The sequence below is a fragment of the Octopus bimaculoides genome, chromosome 5, assembly GCF_046866305.1.
Source record: "Octopus bimaculoides isolate indiv1 chromosome 5, ASM4686630v1, whole genome shotgun sequence".
Lineage (NCBI taxonomy): Eukaryota > Metazoa > Mollusca > Cephalopoda > Octopoda > Octopodidae > Octopus > Octopus bimaculoides.
The window spans coordinates 116936210-116960604 of NC_142932.1; the positions used below are offsets into that span (position 1 = coordinate 116936210).

The window sequence follows — 24395 nt, forward strand, 5'->3', positions numbered from 1 at the left end:
CATATGATAATAATAATGATAATAATAATAATAATAATAATAATAATAATAATAATAATAATAATAATAACAATAACAATAATAATAATAATAATAATAATAATAATAATAATAATAATAATAATAATAATAATAATAATAATTGTTTCAAAATTTGCAACAAGGGCAGCAATTTTGGGGAAGGGGATGAGTCGGTTACATCGACTCCAGTGTTCAACTGGTATTCATTCCATCGACTCCGAATTGATGATGATGATGATGATGATGATGATGATGATGATAATAATAATAATGATAATAATAATAATAATAATAATAATAATAATGATTCATCATAAAGAACTGACCTAAATGGAGCGTAGATAGTGCATCTAAAGTCTGGAAACTTATTATAGATAAGGAAGTAGAAATTCATATCTGACCCATCATAGCACGACAGATATCTCGAAAATCTCATGAGACAATATCGATGATTGTTGTAAAATAATTAGTCATTTGTGAAAAGTATCTCTCCAAATTTTTCTACAGTGCTTCAGTGTAAAATGGCGATGGATGTATTGAAGTGTTTTAAACGAAGGATGATTAGAAAAAGTAGATTTTTAACACTTGGTCATACCGATGTACGGTACACGGAAGGGAGAAAGTGAGATGTTCCTACAGTAACAATATGTTTTACAACGAAGTCAAGCCACATAGTATCATATTTGAAAGTAATGCAGACAGAGCTATAGAAATACAGTTTTATTCCTCCACATACTGCCTACCTGCTTCTAAAGCAACACTTCTCTCCTAATTATTAACACATTTTCACATTTTCTCGTCCATATCTTCTCTCTATTTCTGTACCTTCAACTATAACCTCTCTACTACTTCTCTCCTTAATTTATGGACGTCAATCTTTTTGTAAAGTTTACGTCGCTAGGTGCATTTGCTTTTAAGACTTTAGAAAATTATGTCGCTACATCGCCGCACGAAGATAATCGCATATCAATATTCGTGCTTTTAGATACTATATTTGTTTTATGTTTAATCGAAATATTACCCCAATAATAGAGTTGTCTATATATTATGCCTTGCTATATCAACCATTTGTTAAATTATTTGAATCAACTCTAAAGATAGGACTTGCTTACATTTGTAAAACATACGTTTCCATATAAAGCATTCCTGACGCCAGCAACTCTATCCGCCGCTCCTGTTTGAAATATACTCGATTTTGGTCGTTCTTCTAGCCATCTATTCTACATCAGGATGACCTCAACCTGATTAAGAAGGTGAAATTTGAGAGTTCGATCTCTTTGAGCACTGCTTGGTGACTATGCACACACATGCACACCCACAAATATTCACATATATTCAAGCATGTGCGTGTGTGTGTATATATATATATATATATATATATATATATATATATATATATATATATATATATATATATATATGTTCTTTTACTCGTTTCAGCCACCTGACTGCGGCCATGCTGGGGCACCACCTCGCATACTTCATAACCCCTACATTCAACATAAACTGCTACACTTCTCCGCTCTGTCATCGTTAATCTGCCTTTTGATTGGCCACCCCTCAATAGGGCTTTTGCACCATAACTTTCATTCCATATAATGGCGATTGCCAGGCCCACAGATTCACCAAACAAAACGTCCGTTCCACAAAACTCTGTACTTATTTTTACAGCATACCACCGGCTTCTAATATTGACTATACCATCGCTTAACTCTTTTGCCACCCATCACACTTCAAACCTAGCTTTGATCAGGTAATTGTCTTCGACAGGTACAAAGTCTTCAGCCATCGCGCATTAAACCTCTTTGATCTCGAAAGTATGCAAACTCCCTCAATATCATTTAAGGTGAAATTGCCACATTCCCTCCATCTCCGACCGAAGATACCATTATCACCAAAGAAGCTGATAATTGGATCTTTGTCACTGTACCGTAAATTACCTTCCAACTTAACACCTATTCATGGTAGCCGTCGTAAGTTAAATAAACTCCTGCTTTTTCTGTCTTAGTACGTTGGCACGTCGGGCGAAATGCTTTGCGCTATTTCGTCTGTCTTTACGTTCTGAGTTCAAATTCCGACGAGGTCGACTTTGCCTTTCATCATTTCGGGGTCGATAAATTAAGTACCAGTTGCACACTGAGTTCGATCTAATCGACTGGCCCCCTCCACAAAAACTTCGGGCCTAGAGTAGAAAAGGATATTTAGTGTCCGTTAGAATTTTCATAACATAAGGCCTAATAGTTCATAGACCGCAGCATTCATCAACGATGAGAAAAACAAAAAAAACTAAGCTCACATTCCCTGTTTATACTAATAACAAGTATCGTGAACTTTCAAAGAGACGGTGAGTCAAGATGTGTTTTCATTTAAACTGACAGAGATATTTACTCATGATAAATAAACAATTGAGAAATATACTAAAGCATTCTTATATATCAATAACCATTTACTAATAGTTCAACAATTAAAGCCATATTTTAAGAGATGTGTGATAAATAACAGTTTAGAGAACTCATGCATTTGGTTAATGGGCAGTTAAATGTTTCAGTTATACAGTGTAACAGATGCAACAGTTCATCGATCACTTTGTAACGAAACCATTTCTATAATAGCAATTGTACACCATCGTTTGTATTACAGGATAACTAGAATATATGTATAAGCGTGCGTCTCCTGTGTGTATAACTAACTACAGCTGATAGAAATGATTTCTTCTTTTCAGTGCAAACAACAATGGAATTAGGAATCGGTATTCGATAGCAAAACAACTGTTTGATTATTTTTAAAAATCAAAGTCTGTTCGGTATGGATAAAATGCAAGCGATACATGAAGATCGACTCCACCAGGAAAGTCTGTAGGGAAATGAACAGTTTGAAGAAGATAATCTCTGGCAAATATGAAAATATTATCAAAGTGTACATTGAAGGAAAATAACAAAATAATCATTTTTGAAGAGAGAACATGATTAGAATGTTATAATGAGACAGATTAGGATTTTGTAATAAGGTTAATAATAATAATTATTATTATAATAATGATGATGATCCTGAAAATGATGGTAATAATATTAATACTAATGTTATTCAGAAAAACAGAAGCAACAACGACAATACAGAGAATATGAGTACAAATTCATGCTTCGAATATATGTTCTATGGTTGAATAAACAACTTTATCCACAAGGTATTTTTGTTTCCGATTTTTAAATTTTATTCCAATAACTACGAGAGTGATCTCATAAATTTTACACACGCACACACACACACACACACACACACACGCACGAACACAAACACACACACACACACGCACGAACACAAACACACACACACACACACACGCACGAACACAAACACACACACACATATATGCTCACACGCACACATACACAGTGTGTGTGTGTGTGTGTGTGCACGCTCATGATCGTGGGTGTCTGCGTGTGCGTGTGTGTTTTGTCCTCATTCGATATGTACGTATATGTATGTTTGTGCATATATATATATATATATATATATATATATATATATAACACATATATACATGTTTATATATTATATGTATATACAACAAAAATTGCACCTGTTACACTGTATTTTAATTATAACATATAATATTTTCGTTTTGGTCGTATCGTTTCTAGAGAGAAATTAGACGAATGTCCTTTGGTCATATTACCTAGTGATGACACGCTGTGACTTAGACGGCTATATCTTAGGAGATCTCTTTATCGTTGTTATCTCAGAAATCATAACATCCAATATCTACTCACTGTACAAAGATAAATGCTTAGCAATTTCATACTTTCAAACATTAAGAAAGGATATAGTAGGGATGGGTTTAGAAATGGTTTAGTAGGAATATATGAGGAATTCTGGTCATGCATCATCTCCTTTGCTAAATATAAGATACCCAAATTACTGGATGTTGCTAGATTAGGCAACCAGCAAATCTTAGAAGTGCAAAAGACCTGAACAGATTCTACACATCTCTATAAATTATAAACGTCATCAGTAATAATTATTTATCTCCTTATATGAGTAGGCAGAAGAGTCTTTAGACAGGAACACCATTTACAGGCCGCCTATATTGAGGATATGGAAGAAGCGGTAAATATTACACTGACGGCGTAGACAGCAGTATAGGAAATCGATTTGGTATAACGCCCCCCCCCCCATCCCCACCATATAACTTGAAAGTTACCGTTTAGAAACTACCAGTTTATAGTAATCAAAATTCCTAACCGTGCCATAACTAACGTAATACTTTCAAAAAGGTCAGGTATTCTCTCTAATCACTTCCCATTACAATTGAAAACATCCACTCACAGAGCTCTATAACAACAGCCAACTTAGCTTTCGAAATACTTCTAACTCCTAAGTTTAGCTTTTCCAGGATCCCAAGGTTATCATATCCTTAGCATCTGTCAAACCACTTCGTGGTATTATAAGAAATTATTGGCATTCACTCAGAACAAAATTAAAGGTATTTGTTGATTGCAACGTCACTCGTTGGGATCAAAGGCCGGTGAAAATGCAATATCTCTGCCCTCTTTCATCTAGAATTCTGATGAGATTATACTAACGACATCTAATTTTATGAAATGCAGTCAATAAAGGCATTGGTTAGCTCTATTGCAATAAAATCGATATATTTGTCTCCAGAAAATATTAAAATTTTCAGAGACACTCCTTCAGCAGAAACATGTGGTATGAGATAATTGTCGCCATTACATGAAGTTTATTCAACAAAACTTCTACTTATATGGCTAGACGATTTGTCTAGAACGTTACAACTCTTCCATAATAGATGTCTCGATCGTCCATAGCAGTCTTCATATTCGCAACGTAATATCCATTGTCTTCTGCAAGCTGATCGATTTATTCTCTTCCTGGTCAGCCAATAATTGCATGTCCACGCATGATTTCCAGAGAAAGGGAGCGATGGATATTTCATTCTTGTTTCTTCAGCATGATGGTCTAATCTTTCTGTGATTACGGAGGTGATGGCAGGAAGACTGCCATTAGTTCTTTTGTTGGGTGTTGCTATCAAGAAAGATTGAAACATGCACGTGTATGTACCTTCAAGCTTCTATTCACATCTCTCGCTCCGTATCCATGCTGAAGAACCGTTCAGAAGGACTGAATCAACAATAGCGTTGAAAGGATCACTCTTAATATCGTCAGGAATAGAGGGCATCCTTATAATCCTGAATCTACCTGACTTAATGATGCCCTAAACCTTCAGGGACAACACACCTGTCATACATTTATAGTCCGTAGGTATAAACATCATCGCAGAGCAGTTCCATTTGATAATTATCCGCTTTGACTTTGCTATCGCCTTTTATGTCACAGCATTGCTGTTATTTTCAACTTGTAACAATTTTTCGGCTTCGAATTAGTCGACAGCTAAATATTCCAAGAAATTCGCGGCATTTTGTCCAATCTAGAAATGACATCTATTGTATGAGTGATTTTCCATTTTATGAATTTTAGTTAAACGATTAAAGTGGTTTGGGTGGAAAGGAAGCAGAAAATCAAGTTGCAATACATTGTTATTTTGTGTCATACCCCAGCAGGTTTTAAACTTAAAGGAGCTCTCATATAGCAGTGCCTCAAACACAAGAAGCACCGGGTTAAATACTAAAGTATTTCTGAGGAAAATATTTACACAGAAGATTGATTCATTTCCCTGTGGAATATATTCGAGATATTTCAGCTTAATATATGTATAACAAATTGGTTGACCACAGATCGTTTGTTTCGCCAAAACTTGTCCTAGTTTGAGCAAAACTCTGATCGGAGATATTCTAGTTATGACGCTTAAGTCTCTTTACGAATTTCAAAAATAATTATATAATGTATCCTTGCTTAAAATACAGGGCATGATATGGAGAGGCTATATTTCGCTATAATTTCTGGGAATTTGTGAGATAACGAAACTTATTCATTACCTCGAACGGTTTTGCAGCGAATGAAAAGCTGTAATGGTTGTATAAACTTAGTCAGATGTTTACTTCATAAACGCCATCACCAGCGTATATTGAGCTCCCATCAACGTTTGTCAGTTTAACTGATAACTCTGTAGCAAATGAGTGCTACACAATGTCATTGAACTAATTTATTAAGACTTCTACAAATTACAGTTATCATAAGAAATAGCTAAACACTAAATGTAATTTATCGATTTATTGTAGATTATAAGTTGTGAAATAAAATGACAATTAATAAGATACCATGATTAAAATCTCTGGGCAGGAGAGATTATAACTTTAATGTACGAAGTACGTTCCATACTAGTTGTCGAATTGTATAAGGTGTTTCTCATGTTTTCAATATCATAGAATATCTACAAAGTAAATGTATAAATGGTTTCGATTCGCTCGATAAACCCAATAAATTCGTCACTATCTTATCGATCGATTTGCTGAAAAATGCCTCATATAACACTCAAGTCTGTTTTCAAAAAGGCCAGTACATATTTTCCAATTTATACAACAAAGAAAGGTTACGTTTAGAACATCCTCCATTTTTAGAACTCGATGAGAACTGATTTGAAGCTAAGCGATAATAAAAACCCACTATCTATGTGTCATTAATTCTGCGCGATGTCAGTTGAGTTCGACCTATCGACCTCCGCTAGTATCTCTGATGGTCTCCGAACGCATCACTGGTGCGGAAGGAATGTCAATAATTTGGTTGGGTGTGTTATTCAGAAAGGGGCGTGAGTGACTTATTAATAAAACATTCAATAAAGTTTTAAAATAAATTCTATTGTCTCTCTAAGTCTCTCTATCTGCCAGTTTGTCTTCATATATATATATATATATATATATATATATATATATATGACAGATTTTTTTTAACACCAATTGCCGAAAGGGAAAATTCGTCTCAACGTAAACAACAGTCGATACGGCCATTGCACAGGTCAAATATGCTGAAAATATATTCAAATGTTTGCTGGAAATACCGCTTTCTTGTACCTACAGCAGTGTTCGTGTTTCAGTTGGGAGTGGTATCTATCTATCTATCTATCTATCTATCTATCTATCTATCTATCTATCTATCTATCTATCTATCTATTTATCTATCTATCTATCTATCTATCTATCTATCTATCTATCTATCTATCTATGTATCAATGTATCTATCTATCTATCTATCTATCTATCTATCTATCTATCTATCTATCTATCTATCTATCTATCTATCTATCTATCTACTGACAATATCTGATCATGGAGGAACATGTTTTTGTGCAAAATCTAGGCAGTGAATGGGAGAAGGAAAAGCAGGGAAACAATGACTACAAAATAACAGCCTCAGGGTAATTGTATATGACGGTATTCAAACTAAGAATGAAGTTCTTTAATTATTTTCTGAACAAAATTAGCGATGTAAGTAATGCGATTTAGCATCCCGACCAGAACTTCGCCTCTTGGGCCATGGCTCTTACCAACGATATTTTTAATGAAATGGAACTAATAATTACTTTATAATATCAAATTGTGGTTGGAGAGAGGAACTGGCAGACTCGTTAGTATACCGGTCTAAATTCTTTGCAGCACTCAGTCCATCATTACGTTTCGAGTGCACATTCCGCCAGCGTCAATTTTTGACACTCATTCTTTAGAGGTCGATGAAATAAGTACCAGTGGAACACTGGGGTCGTAGACTTTTCAGCGCCTTATATATCTATCTATCTATATATATATATACTATGTGACATAAATTCCTCTATTTACATACTATCGAGGTCTCTTTCTTTCTATTGTTGTCTTTTCTATCAATATATATGCATACACTCGTAGATATATCTCGATGGTGGCTTGAATATTTGACGCATCGAACGAAGATATATTATAGATAACCTTCCATTTTTCTATCCAAAAGGGTTTAAACCGAATATTATGCTTGGACATTTACCGCTCGAAAAACAAAACACCCCGCCCCACAGAACTTATATATTGTTTTATATTTTTCGCCCGTTTATGATCTTTTCGGTTCCTGCGTAAAGCTTATAGTGAGTGTTCGATAAGTTGCAGGCGTAAAAAGTGAACGAATAAATGTTTTGACTTACCTACTTTGATTCCAGATACATCTCTTTTCCCGAGGTGACCGAACATCATAGAGTCCATACGTTTTCCTAGGGTTCCAAACATATTGGGGTCCATCTTTTTCCCTAAACCACCGAATAACATGGGGTCCATTCTTTTCCCTAAACCTCCGAATAACACTGGATCATATCGTTTACCGGCATAGTTGATGTAGTCGGGGCTCATGCGTTTTCCTAAACTACCGTACAGCATTGGATCCATTCGTTTCCCAAGAGATCCGAACATTGCAGGATCCATTCTCTTTCCAAGGCTACCAAACATATATGGGTCTATTTTCTTATCTTGCTTTTCTCTACCGTCCGTGTTGAATCGTTTTCCCAATGATCCAAACATGTTGGGGTCCATTCGTTTTCCTAGATTACCGAACATCATGGGATCCATTCCACGTGCAATGACACGAATGTTTCTGCCCAATTTTGAATATTGTTGTTGTCGTTTATCTAGGCCTGAAGGATAATATGTTGGATCTAGTGATTTGAAATCGTCATCTATAATACTTCGTTTGTCGGATTCGCTGTCATCTTCGGAATGTGTTTCTAGAGATCTTGTGTATTGAGCAACGTATAGGTGAAGTAGGATACTACAGAAAAGTACCTTCATCCACATACTGCTTGGAGTCATGGCGCAAAATATCTGAAATAAATCAGGAAAGAAAAAAGAATATAAATCAACAGTCGGTAATGTTTAGACAACCAAAATAAATTACATCATTACACATTTTCTTTTCAAACGAAAAAATAAACAAAAAATGAGAAATTATTCCTTTATTGCAATTCGTTGTTATCAATAGTTAATTAGTTACAGCAACACCGAATTAAAGTAACAATTGACCCTCTGACAATACTGCAAGCAAATACCTGCTAAAAACAACAATATCAGCAGTAACAGACAATATCTAACTATGGTAACAGCATAAACAATACCATCATCTGCAACAACAGCTTTGGCAATATCAGCGTTAACAACGATGCTGGAAATGTGGGTGGCCATGTTGTTGCTATTGTTCGTGTTGTTCTTTAGATCTAGGGCGTCTCTGAATTAAAAGCCTTATGACCAAAAGCTGTCCAGCCATGACCAATAGATTACAAAAGTGCACTTCATTCTTAAGACTCTACGATGAGATTGGAAGTAAATTTGGAGCTGTTTATAGAACTAACCGCAAATAGCGTCCCTCAACTTCGCCAACGATACTTGTTGTTTAACCCCAGGCTAATCCTGGTTGATCATACTTCTAAACAAGTGCCTTTTCAGCTGTAAATAAACGAATACTATAAAGTATAACATCTTCATAAACCAAGTCCTTCAACTTGGTTTTAATCTGCTTCTCTAACATCAAATCTTTTACTTATTTGACTAATATTCTCAGGAAACAAATGAATATTATATAATCTTCTTATAACAAACAAATCAATGTATGATGCCTTGTGTCGGACAATAGAATATTATTAATGGTAGTAGAGCTACAATGGAGATATTGCTGATTAACAAAATTTTTATTAAGATTAGAAAACTGTTAGAAGTTCAGACAAAATTATAAGTGACCAGCTCTCAATGACATGAGCTCCATTATAAGATTGATGTAAAGCTTTCTAGGATCTTTCATTTGGCTTGGAAAGCGTCGATGATATTGATACGGGAGATATCTTGTATTACCAACTTCTGGTGTTCCACAAAAATTCATGCCATTCCTTGTGTCTAAGAGAGAGCTTTCCATGTGAAGATTCACGGACAACTTCCTTGATTTGCATAAGCCAGCGCCTGGAATATCCTCTTGCATCGATGAAATTAAGCATCATAAAGCTCATATGGAAAAGAACAGAAAAGTTCGTATTTGTCCTTGCTCTCCGTGTTATCTCTTGAAAGTATTAGCTAAAGAGAACGTTTCCATACCACCATTTGAGCAGTTAGAAATAGCTACCAAATTACACGAAAGTCATGCTCTACTGTGCAGACAAAATGTGGGACACACTATGATATAAGTGTACATACAAGTGATATATTCATGTGATAAACAGCTTTCATATAGGTGCCATGTCAGAAGTGGCCTGAGGCTGATTAACAATGTAAAAAAAAAAAAATTAAATGATATACAAAATCTGATTAGACATTACAGCAGACATAGAATATCCAAATATCTAAAAATGCATAACAAGTAATAAAACGCTACATATTGCAGTATGTTCTACTTTCTTCATTTTGAGAGGGACAGTATATACCTGGAGCAACATTATTACTACACTGTAAGAATTTAGACCTTCGACCCTTAATCTACGCAAATAATATATCCTAATAAACATAATCGGGGAAAAAATCACGAAATTTACAACACATTTTTCTTTCCTTACATTTCTCAGATTTGCCTGTGGTATATTACTTTGGGTAAAACATATACATAACTAAATAATTAGATTGAAAGAAAATTTGCTATTTTCTTTGCTGTTGATTTCTGATATTGTTAGTTATGTTGCCTACGCTATTATTTATGTTGTTTTTTATGAGCCAGATTCAATTAGTTTCATGTAGCATATATGTTAGACAAAGAAAATAGATTTAATGCTTAAACACACACACACAAGCATTCACTTACACGCACAGATATTTATACATGCTATATAATTCTATGCACACACAGATATGTATGGGAATAAGGGGCGTGAATGTATGTGTGTATGTGTGTACGTGTGTGTGGGTGTTTTCTTTTTAATGCTGAAAGCTAGTTTATAATCTTAAGAAAATTATTACTGTTTCGACCAGTGTGGAGGCGAAGAATGAATATAAAGCACACACACACACACGCAGACACGCTCATGCGCGCGCACGCATGAACGCACACACGTTTACACACACGATCACACACATACACACACGATAACACACACACACACACGTACATAAACATGTGTGTATATATAGAAAAATTCTTTGAATGTAAAAACGACTTCACGTTGATGTTTATTAGTTCTGTTATTTTGTGAGCAATATACATACATACATACATACATATATATATATATATATATATATATATATATATATATATATATGTGTGTGTGTGCGTATACACACTCATATATATGTATGTATGTAAGTGTTTGTATTTTATGATCTAAATTTCCTCTTTTCTTTATGCTTATATCTCTTCGTCTGCGTATTGTTCATGGAGCTTTTCTCGTTTTCTTGTTAATGCTGTGAGAGTTAGTATAAAATAAAACTAACTGAATATTCATATTGTATGTGATGTTTGGATTACTTTTGTTTTTTGTATTTCATTGCTTTGTTTTTTTTTGCTTTAAAAAACGAAACACTTTGTTTTGTGACAAATAACGGGAATTTACTTGAAAACACACAAACAAAGAAATCAGTAAACAAAAAAAGAGCAACAAAAATATCAAATAAATTTCAGCAAAAAAGAAAGATAAAAAAGCAACCAAACGGACACACAAAAAATAATTGAAACACGGCAATAAATATATTCGATTAGATTCTTCCTAGCAAATATTATGGAGGAAATAAGTAGTGCTTTTAAACTTAAATAGTATACAAAAGATTGTTGAATGTAGAAATTATAGGAATTTGTACAAAATAGTTCGTTTCTTATACTTTCAACTGCTCTTTTGTTTCAAATAATACTTATTTGCACTTTGAAAACTGAAGTTTCATTCTTACTGGATTTTAGTGAAAGCACTAATCAATATTTATAAGAAGGATAAAAGTTGTGAAGAGGCAGCATCGGCAGAACATCGTAAAACGACTTGCGGTATTTTATTACAACCCACACTATTTGAATTCTGAATTAAAAACTCACCCAATCTTTATTTTCATATTCTAAGAGGGGGTGGTTAAGTTCCAATTGCATACTGGGAACTATTTTTGTGGGCTAGTCCCTTTGTCAAAACGGAAGATTATTGCAGAAGATAAGTAGTAAAAATGGTAAAGTGCCACCAACAGTTGCCGCTAGTTGGTTTAATTTCTTTACGTTTGGCGGTAATATCTCCGCGGGGCTAAGGCGGCGAGCTGGCAGAATCGTTAGCACGTCGGGCGAAATGCTTAGCGGTATTTCGCCTGCCATTAAGTTCTGAGTTCAAATTCCGCCGAGGTCGACTTTGCCTTTCATCCTTTCGGGGTCGATAAATTAAGTACCAGTTACGCACTGGGTCGATGTAATCGACTTAATCCCTTTGTCTGTCCTTTTTTGTCCCCTCTATGTTCAGCCCCTTGTGGGCAATAAAGAAGTAATAAATGTTAGCACGCCAGGCGAAATGCTTAGGGGTATTTCGTCTGTTCTTACGCTCTGAGTTCAAATTCCGCTGAGGTCGACTTTGCCTTTCATCTTTCCGGGGTCGATAAAGTAAGTACCAGTTGCGTATTGGGGGTCAATCTAATCGACTGGTTCCCTCCGCATAAAATTTCGAGCCTTGTGCCTAGAGTAGAAAGAATATCTCCGCTGGGTTGCTTTTTTGGCGTTAAAAAAATGTATTTGGGAAATAAGTGCAAGCATTGAATTGTGGGAAAGACACGTTTTGCAACCAATTGAGTCTGCGTTTAATCCGAACTACACGGAACTTTAGGCAAGTCACTTCTTAAAGCCATGCGTTGAATAATATTTATGATTAGGTCTTCTTTGAAAGAAACTGTAGAGCCATCCCTCACATGAATGGACTTGTGTACTTGCGAACCTACATCTGGTCGTATAACTTAGTTTTAAATATTTGAATTCTCATACAGTGGTACAAAATTATGACACTAGATTTTGTCACATGCTGAACCTAACAAAATAGTTGCATATTAATTCTTATAGATTCGATTTCAATGAAGATTGGGAATCTGAGATAGGATACAACAATATGCAAAGACGTTAAGAATATTCTCTGAAATATCGTTCACATCGTCGGTGCAATTTATTGTAGAATTGTCAAAGCATCGATCATTCCAGTGGACATTACCATAATGCCTGCACGTGGAAGAGAGTCAAAGAAATTAAAATTGTAGTTCTGCCAACGACTGAATATGTCAAAGAGACGTGGATTGTTTACAGCAAGCACAGCCAAAACCACCTCTTAAATTCAACTGGGGATCTGGCTTCTCAGGTTTGGGCACATTGTCAGAAATTATGAAGAAAGACTTTTAAAATATAATTCCTATAAGCTTTTAGCAGGTAAGTGCTTGGTCCCTGGCCAGAGGAAATAATATGAGAACCAACATGATATCCCTAGAAAACAATGATGGGTGGAGCATAGAGAGATTTGCTTTTTTAAAGACTTCCGTGATATGATAACATCAAGAAAGGCACCATAGCGTCTGGAAAATCAAACCGAGTGGAACAGATAAATTAACTAGTACAGAAATTCAAGTCGATTTTACAAAATAAGGAGTTATGAGGCACCGTCAGACTGCACTCGAGTTCTCTGAACCCATATGCAGTGTCACAAGCTTCAGTGATGTTTATAAACAATGTGTACATTGTCATAAATGTGCTCTTATTCAAATAAAGTCGCAGAAATTGAAGAACGTGGAAATGAAAACTGTAAACGAAACATCATGTATGTCAACATTAAAACACTGTAAACAGAACAGCATGTATGTCAACATTAAAGCTGTCCTCTGTACTGAGATTGATGTTCTTCATTATATGTTTGTATTTATAGATTCTGAGTTGTATTATGAGAATAATCTTAGTTTTAAAACTTCTTCCGCCTTCGGAGCCGTCTCCAATAATTTCGTATAATTTTTTCATCTTTTGAATCCCAATTTTTCTTTATCTGTTGTGTTTCGAACAATGGAACGCCAGAGTATCCATTGTATTGGATTTCTAGCTCAAAAAATGTTTACCACCTTCCTTAACGCTGTCATTTTTGTCTTCTTCTATTGTCTGCCAGTGTTACCTCGCCTTCTTTTAAACTGGGAATAGATGTACTACGGAACACGATCGTTATTATTTTTTATTTGAACAACACGAACTCTTAATTTCTTTAGTCACAAGTATACTATACCATAAAATTGAAGGTAAATTGCTTCCTTGCAATTGTAAGAAAACAAAACACAAAAAGTACCAAACAACAAAAACAACGAATGATCTGCAAACTGTTTTGCAGATAATTTTGATAGCTGGGATTTGGTCGCCATTGGAGCTGTTGACGATTGTTGCGATAAAGACACAGAACAATCACACACACATGTCTTATTACCGATCAGTCTTGAAATGCTATGGTTTAAACTATTAAGTAATGAATTAACAGCCTACAAACTAAAACAGTGTGAGACATGGCTGAGTATTCCGTAGAGGGGAATACATACAAGTATGCATTCGCTATGTCACTGTGTGAAACGGTTGGATATACAGATACATATATTTATGCATACATATCGTTGAATATGTATATATATATATATATATATATATATATATATATACACGTATACACCCACATACACATACGCACGCACACATATATGTACATTTGTATATAAACTTATACACGCATATAAGTACATATGCGTGCACCTTCGTTTATCTATCTACAGATACAATACTATGTACGTAAATCTGTTTGCATGCGATTATAGTTCAATTGTTTAATTTTGGCTTCATTTAATTATAAAAGCAATTAGTTTAATACGATGATGGTTTTTGACTCAAACTGACAGAGTAGTGGGCGGGATAACAACGTCTGTTTTCCTTCTGTTAAGATTAGAAATATAAGCCTATTTAATACACAAAACTATTTGTTATGCATCTGTTCGGAACAGTTACTGAAGCTTGCTGTTATGAGAAAATCTAATATTACCCACCTTGCAAAGTGACAGAAACACGCATAGGCACACAAACAAACGTTTGTCAGTTTATCTATCTATCTATCTATCTATCTATCTATCTATCTATCGATCTATCTATCTATCTAGTTATCTGTCTCTTTATTTTGTTTCATTCTGGCACTGTGTGTGTAAATATATGCGTGCACATGTGTGAAAGTGTGTGTGTATGTATAAGTATGCATGTGTATAAATATATACACATGAGTATATAAGAAATAAATACACGTACACATATATATGTGAGTATATATATCTAAGCATATAATGTATATATATGTACATACATACATACATATATATATATATATATATATATATATATATATATATATATATATATATATATATATATATATATATATATATATATATATATATATATATATACATACATATATATATATATATATATATATATATATATATATATACATTTATATATATATACGTATATACATGTGTATATACATATATATCTATAACTATTTATTTATCTATCTTTGTATCTATTTCTATATATATGTATGTATGTATATATGTATATATGTATATACATATATATATATAGATATACATGTATACACGCACACTTACACACACTTACGCACACTTACACATGGATTTTATCCAGTCACTTTACGGAATCATTTTATCTAGAAGTAAAACTATGCGCGTGTTTCAGTTGGATTATTATGATAACTATGGAACGCATGGAAGATATTAAAACGTTGATAACATCCTCTTAATGTCTATCAATGATCAGCTATATCTATCTTTTTGACTAAGTTATTTCGTGATGTAGCTAATTGCATGCCAGTCTAATTGCATCAGCCTAGAAGCATGTTCCCAGTTAGTATTAATCGCTCGCACTAACAGATACACTTACAGCTTGGCGCAAGTAGAAATAAATGCCGATGCAGACACGTATCACTCAGCTATTTACAACACACAAACATAGTGAAACACAAGCAGTAACATACGCATGCGTATATAGATGCATACATGTATGTGCTTGTGTACATGCGTGTGCCTACACACACATATGCATTCATATATATATATATATATATATATATATATATATATATATATATATATATATATATATACCAGACTCGTAAATGCATTGATACGCAAAATATTATGCACTCGTTCTTATCCGGAGATTCATTGCTTTTTGATGAGATATGATGGCTAATTATCAATACAATCTACTGAAAAATCAATCACAAATGCTAAAAAACAACAAAAGATACGAATAGGGCAGGGGAAAATACACATACATAGATATACATACATACATACACACACAGGCACACACATATGTATATATATGCATACGTATATATATGTATATATGTATATATATATATATATATATATATATATATATATATATATATATACATATATATATACATATATATATATACATATATATATATATATATATATATATATATATATATATATATATATATATATATATATATATATATATATGTATATATATATATATGTATTCATATATATATATATATATATATATATATATATATATATATATATATATATGAAATTATGTATCTATATTATATATGAGATGTACCCACGTAACTATAATACAGACGCAAAGTGTGTGATGGTGTTAGGGAGTAAAAACGCAAAGCACTGAATAGTCCCATGTGTTTGTAGTGTCAGGAGTTTATTATAATCGTGTGTTGACAAACACGATGATTTACCTAGTCTCGTGTGGTTGCTGTCCACAAACAATTGCTGAGAATGAATTAACAATCGTACGCACACACACACATGCAAGTACACATACATGGACACACAGACACAGACACACATGCATAGATATGTATTTGTTAACATGTGTACGTTTTGGTATATATGCATGCGTACTAAGAAAAATATGCTACATGCGGACAATTAGATTCAGACATTGCAAATAAGCAGAGTTTCTTGTAATAATAATAGCTTTACTTTTGTTATTGTGGTGGAGCGGGGTATACGATTGCATCAACCTTACTGCTTGACTTAGTTATTTGATCGACCCCAAAGCTAATCCGGGTAATCCGGGTGGATTTTGAACCTTTAACAGTAAAGTATATCCTATGAATTTTAAGAATTTGAGAGAACGATAGGACATACAATTTTGTATCCAAACACATGTGCAACTATTGATCCCAGCATAACTACACACATACATACACACACACATACATACACACATGCATACAAACCCACACACACGCAAACCCACACATGTACACAAATACACACACAGGCAAGCGCACACAAACACACACATACACACAAACATACCAAATATTCATTAAATTCTAAGTATTTTTTTTCCATACATATAAATTTCCGCTGGTTTCATTACGAATATCTGCCAATGTGTTTGCTATTCTATATACATAGGTGTCAATTTAAAACCAATATGCAGAAAGGATCATTATAGGAATCAGAAAGTAAAATTGTCGAAAGCCTAAGAAAAATACATTTACCATGTGAAGCGTCTCACGCAGAGTAAACCGCAAACATGACATCTATTCATATTTAGGACAAGTTGGAATTAAATTTGATTATAACACCTATTATTAAAGTTGTTTTTTTGCTGTGAAGTTGCTTTTCAAATAAACAATTGGTAACAAAATTCTTCGATATTCTCAGATGTCATTAACACTTTCTGGTGTCAAACACTATTATTTCATTCGCTTTTTTTCTGGGAATAGATTGTATCGTAAGGCAGTTGTTTTAAAAAATATTTTATTATACGTACATACATATATACACATATATATGCGTTTCTCTCACTCTCTCTCTCTCTCTCTCTCTCTCTCTCTCTCTATATATATATATATATATATATATATATATATATATATATATATATATATATATATATATATATATATATATTATATATATATATATATATATATATATATGCATGTTTGTATATGTATACAAGTGTGTGTATCTATCTATCTATCTATCTATCTATCTATCTTTCTATCTATCTATTTAACCTTGTGTGTATGGTTATCCATATATGCATATGCACACACATACATATATATATATACGTTATAAAATTGCGCATATATCTATGAACATGCATATACACACCATTGTATTTGTGCGTGTACATGAGGGTATTTCTGTGTGCTTGTGTGTGATTGTATGTGTTTGTATGCATGTATGTGTGTATGTCCATGTATGCGTGTGTGTGTGAGTGTGAGTGTGAGTAATTGGGTGAGCGTAATGTTTTTGGATAGCATTTCAGTTGTGATCAATATCTATCAGGCAGTTCAAGATGATTGAAATAAGTACCTACATTTGTTCATATTTCATTTCTTTGTTCAATCTTCTTCTCACCCTGCCATTTATGCATCTATTGTCGTTAAATTATATCAACTATACATGCTACCTACAAATTCGTGTACCCACAACCAAGTAAGGGAACCACAATCATAACGGACTAATCATACAAACAGAAACAGCCAAATGATGAAATATTTTTTTCTACACTAGGTACAAGGCCCGAAATTTGGGGGGGGGGGGCAGTCCATTAGATCGATCTCAGTACGCAACTGGTACTTAATTTATCGACCCCCGAAAGGATAAAAGGCAAAGTCGACCTCAACAGAATTTGAACTCAGAAAGTAAAGACAGACGAAATACCACTAAGCATTTCGCCCGACGTGCTAACGTTCCTTAATTCTTTATTGCCCACACGGCGCTAAACATAGAGGGGACAATTAAGGACAGACAAAGGGATTAAATCGATTACATCGATCCCCAGTGCGTAATTGGTACTTAATTTATCAACTTTTAGTGACACGGCAAGCCAACGGTAGTTCCGTGTGTTCATCGTATGTTCGTATTGGAGCATGTCGTTTCGAAATTTTGGCAGAGTAAATTGCGTCATGTTGCTGTTTTCTCACAGACGGTGCCCAAGTGACCCTAGTATTCTGTATAGTCAACAAAATCAAAAACAAATAATGCGCATGTACGAAATAAAAAATAAAATATGGCAGTAATTTACTCATCGCCCCCTGTATGTATTTGTCTCACTGTTTTCTCTTTATATATATATATGTGTATATGTGTATATATGTGTTCATGTATACGCGCAATCGTGCATTTATGAACATGACCATTCTCGTATATGTATGCTAATATATATACATACATATATATATATATATATATATATATATATATATATATATATATATACACATATATATGTGTGTATGAATATATCTGTATATATATATATGTATATATATATATATATATATATATATATATATATATATATATATATATATATATATATATATATATATATGTAAATGTATATGGATATGTAAGTCTATATTTATATGCATATATTTGAATATTTGTCGCGTTCATGCGATTATATTTGCGTGTGTCTAACTCTATTTGTCTGACGTGCATGCAAGGAGGTTGTGTGAGTCTTTTGCGTTCGTTCCCTCGTCTGACCCGTTTGGGACGCCTACTCGGTTATATGTGTCTGTATGTTTTTATATTACAATGTCTATCTAAAGTGCATACAATCGTATCTTTTTTTTGTTTCTTTTACTGCTAAATATTGTTTATAATTCCATGTTCATCATTCGCCCCAACTCCGTTTATGTCATCTCTTCTCTTCGACATAACGATCTAAACCATTTGCAGCCTCTCCTGTCGCATTGCTGTAATCGTATGTCCATACATAACAAGCAATAAAGAAATATAAAGCAATTTCCTGCGTGTGCTATGTAATATAGTTTCTTCTAATTCCATGTAATTCGAGAGGCAGACAGCAATAACAAGTAAAAAAAAAAAACCCCCAGAAAAGAACAGTTAACGAAAGAGCAAGACAATTATTAAATCAAAAGGGAAAAAAAGAAACTAGTACAAGCTTATGAACAAAACATACTCGGGTTAAAAATGATCATGAGTTATTTGACTACGATGCTGTTTATGGTCGAGACGACCTGTTACTCAAGTCATCCAAACAGCGACCATCATGCATTTTTAGTTCTTAGTTTAGTAATATGTAAGACTACACTGTGAAATACGTAACTTTTAATCATTGAGGGAATAGAATTCGATTTGAGGGAAGTTTATCTGCTATTTGTAGAATGTCGGGCGATCGCTGGGGCTGAATCTTTATTTCGGCGGGGGAAATGTTTAGCTGTATTTCGTCTGTGTTTATGTTCTGAGTTCAAATCCCACCGAGGTCGACTTTGCCTTTCATCCTTTCGGGGTCGATAAATTAAGTACTAGTTGCATATTGGGGTTGATCTAATCCACTGGCCCCCTCCCCCAAAATTTCGGGCCTTGTGCCTAGGGTAGAAAAGAATATATATTTGCTAAATGGTTTGATTGTGTTTCGAACACCATAATATTTATATATCTTAGGGCGTGGAGCTGGCAAGAATGTTAAAATAGCGGGCAAAATGCTTTGCGTCATTTCGTCCGTCTTCACGTTCTGCGTACAAATTCCGCCAAGGCACACCTAGCCGTTCATTCTTTCGAGATCGATAAAATAAGTACCAGTTGAACATTGAGGTCCATGCAACTCATTTGCTCCTTCTTTTGAAGTTGCTGGCTATGTGCCAAAATCTGAAGTCAATATTTACATATCTAAATAATTGGATAAAGCCTTTGGCTTTGCCTCTAGATAAATTATCTAACATACAAGAAAATAGAGAACGTGCATGAACGCACGCATATAAACACACGTTCTGTCACAAACATACATAAATATATACTATATTGATGTAAAATTGTTTTCCTTCTCGTTTAGCCTCAGGTCACACATCAAGCTACGATCAAAAGCGTTTTAGTTGTAGCCAACATGGATTTTATATAACAGATGCTACATTAACAAAAATATCCTTTCTATTTCTTAAAGCCGATACTTTATGATTTCAGTGAGACTTGGTTGCTATTTCTAGCAGGTCGGAAAACCCTCTGAAATATCCCTCCTTAGGTTATAAGCTAACCTGTCATATATCTCGACTTTCTTTCTTCCTTATCGCATACCATGTTGTCAGCTGGGCATGCTATGTCTATGATCCGGCATAGTTTGTTTTCTTTCTCAATTAAGAGTATGTCCGCCTTCCTATTCTCAATCTAATGGTCACACTGAATCATAAAATCCCTTCAGGTTTGTGGTCGTACCAATTTTTTTGTTCTGTCAAATCCATACTTGTTGCAAAGTGTCCAATGGACAAGCCTGGCTATATTGTCATGGCATCTATTATATTCCTTCTGGGCTAGTGGCGTACATTTGCTGGTAATATGCCACACGGTTTCATCGTTTTGTCCACAGATTCTGCACTTATCACTTTCTGCTGTGTTGTCTATTCTGTATTTTATGTAGTTTGTTCTTAGTGCTTGCTCTTGGGCAGCACAGATTAGAGCCTACGTTTCCGGTTTTAAACCACTTTTAGCCATCCACAGCCATCTTTTTACTCTGTCTGTCTTATCTTCAGCATCCCTATGAAATTGACCATGCATTCCTTTCTTTACCCACATATGTTCAGTTTCATTCGTTTTCAATTTCTTGTATATTGTTTTATCTTTGCAATCTTTCAAGCCTGACCTTCTTAATTCTAATAGTAACGGTTCTCTGGCATTTCTTACATACCATGCTATGTTGTTTTCTTTTGATTTAATGCTACGTTCGCATCCAATAAGTCCTCTTCGCTCTCTTTTTCTAGGTACATACAGTCTGTCTGTGTCACTTTTTGGGTGGAGTGACCCATATCTAGTTAGCAATCTCCTTGTCTTTCTGTCAAAGCTGTTTAGTTCGTCTACTGTCCATGCGATTACCCCTGCTCCATATCTAAGGAGAGAAACCGCCCAGGTGCTGATAGCTTTGATCTTATTCCGTCCGTTTAATTTCGATTTAAGGATCAGTCTCAGGCTGCACAAGTACTCCACCTTAAATTTTTCTTTCATTTCTTTCTCCATCAATTTATCCATTTCCAAAATCTCCAAGTACTTATAGCCCATCTCTTCTACCTGCTTCATAACCTCCCCCGACGGTATCGTTAGTCCGTCCATACATTTGATTTTGCCTCTCTTCAATACTAACACACCACACTCCATTCTGATATCAGCACTGAAGGTATACACCGTATCAACGAGGGAACTGACTTGGGCTTCATTATTATTATTATTATTATTATTATTATTATTATTATTATTATTATTATTATTATTATTTTGGAACCTCTCGGAGAAAATGCCCTCCTTCAAAGTGAATATGAAAGGATAGAAATAAGAGAAACAAAAAGAAAGGCAGCAGAATTCAGTTTTTGCAGAATCATAGGTTTCAGATCTAAAGCCAACGTAGGCATCGTAGATGTCTGATTGATTGCTAATCATGCAACAGCGTAGGGGCAATTACTGATCACCAACAGGAATCGGAATGATAGGGTTTTGAATGGTTCTGCACGAGTGTTCATTTCCGGTAGGACCTGAAGGTTGTCGAATAATTTCGGAGCTTAATTCATTGTGGAAGTAAACCAAAAAGTAAAAGCCTCGGTTCAAGGAAGACTCATTAGTCTTACGTAACTTCTGAAAGCAGAAAGATGCTACTCGAGATTGATATCAACATTAGCACTTCCTGTCTAGCGAAGGTAAAAAAAACGGAGAGGGGGAAGGAGAGATCAAGGTGGAGAGAGGTAGACTGAGTTAGAGAAGAGAACATCATATACAAGAACAAGAACAACTTGTGTCAGACGTTAATTTTCACGAAATAATTCTGGATGAATATCTAAAGGGAGCGACTAGAATCGTGGCATCCGCATTGCCGGACATCGACGGTCAGCGATACTCCCCTTGATTGCAATAAAAAAGAAATGCTTAATGGTATTTCGTTTGCTGTTACGTTCTGAGTTCAAGTTCCGCCTGGGTCAACTTTCATCCATTGGGAGTCGATAAATTAAGTACCAGTTACGCACTGGAGTCGATGTAATCGACTTAATTCTTTTGTCTGTCCCTGTTTGTCCCTTCGATATTTAGTCCCCTTTGGGCAATAAAGAAATAAAAAGTTGATAGAGAACAGAAAATAGGAGCAGGGGAATCCAAAAGAACAAATTCATATGTCTTGGATGCGAAAGACTTCTGCTAAACTGTGTGCAAAGAATCCCCATTCAGAGTAATGAAAATATCCTGAGCTGAAATAAATGAAGTGGCCTCGTCCACCTTTCCATGTATATAATGGAACAACTGCAAAGAGTAGCGATGGATTTTTCCTCTAATAAAAGAACGGTCAGAGACAACGAAGAAGCAGAAAATTAAAGATCGCACTGCGATGATGATGAACAGATGGAGACTGAACAATCGTCTAAAACAGGCACGAAAATTAAATGGACTCAGATAACAGTGAAACGAACATTAAATTTCATGCACAAAGAGGGGCACATCTCCACGGAATGTCTCAGATGGCAAAGCTTGGAACGGAAATGTCTGAAATGCTTATACAAATAACAAACACATAATGAGAGAAGCAGTGATTGGGATAACACTCATCTAACTCCTAATTTTTCATGGCTAACATGGGATCATGATAAAGATGATCTATCAACATCTAGAAGCTTACGCTTCATTGCTATTTACGCTGTTTACAGATCCGTAAGGACTGATATTGGTCAAGAATTACGTTTTTAGAGTACAGTGTATTCAGAAGATAATAGGAACCAACGATAACAAGAGTCACAAAGATCATCTGTTCCTACCTATGCTTCTTCATTCATTTGCCGGTGGGTGTCTAATTTTTTGTGTAATAAATTTCTAAAGTGGCTTAGTATACTTATTCGTCCTGTATTTCATTTCAGTATACATATTCCTCCTGTATAAGCACATATACCAAATTGTACATACATACACACGTGCAAAATCACACATACACACACATTCTTGTCAACTACATTCTCTTACACGATTGCTTTTGTTTTCTCCGGGAAGTATTAGACAGAGAGCACATTCTGTGATGAGTTCTTCAGAAATTAATCTTGTAAGATTCACTTAATTAATAAGCGAAAATATCTACTCTGTTCAATATATTGATTACTCTACGAATGTCTTTTACATTATTCCAAACTCAACGATATTGAGAATACAAGGATATATATATATATATATATATATATATATATATATATATATATATATATACACATACATATATATACATATATGTACATATATATATATATATATATATATATCCATACGTATATGCGTATACATATATGTATATACATATTTACACACACACACACACACACACATATATATATATATATACATATACATGTATATATACATATACATAGGTATATGTATATATATGGATATGTGCGTGTGTAGGTATACATGTATATATATATATAT

At 34.3% G+C, this 24395-nt stretch overlaps 1 protein-coding gene across 1 annotated transcript in view; it reads right to left on the bottom strand.

Annotated features, from left to right (window-relative positions):
- Positions 1-24395, bottom strand: part of LOC106869057 (uncharacterized) — a 102389-nt gene that overhangs the window by 40283 nt on the left and 37711 nt on the right. The window contains exon 2 of the mRNA XM_014914567.3: positions 8105-8774. Within this exon, the coding sequence (XP_014770053.1) occupies positions 8105-8762 (658 nt within the window). The 5' untranslated portion in view covers positions 8763-8774. The remainder of the gene's footprint in view (positions 1-8104; positions 8775-24395) is intronic.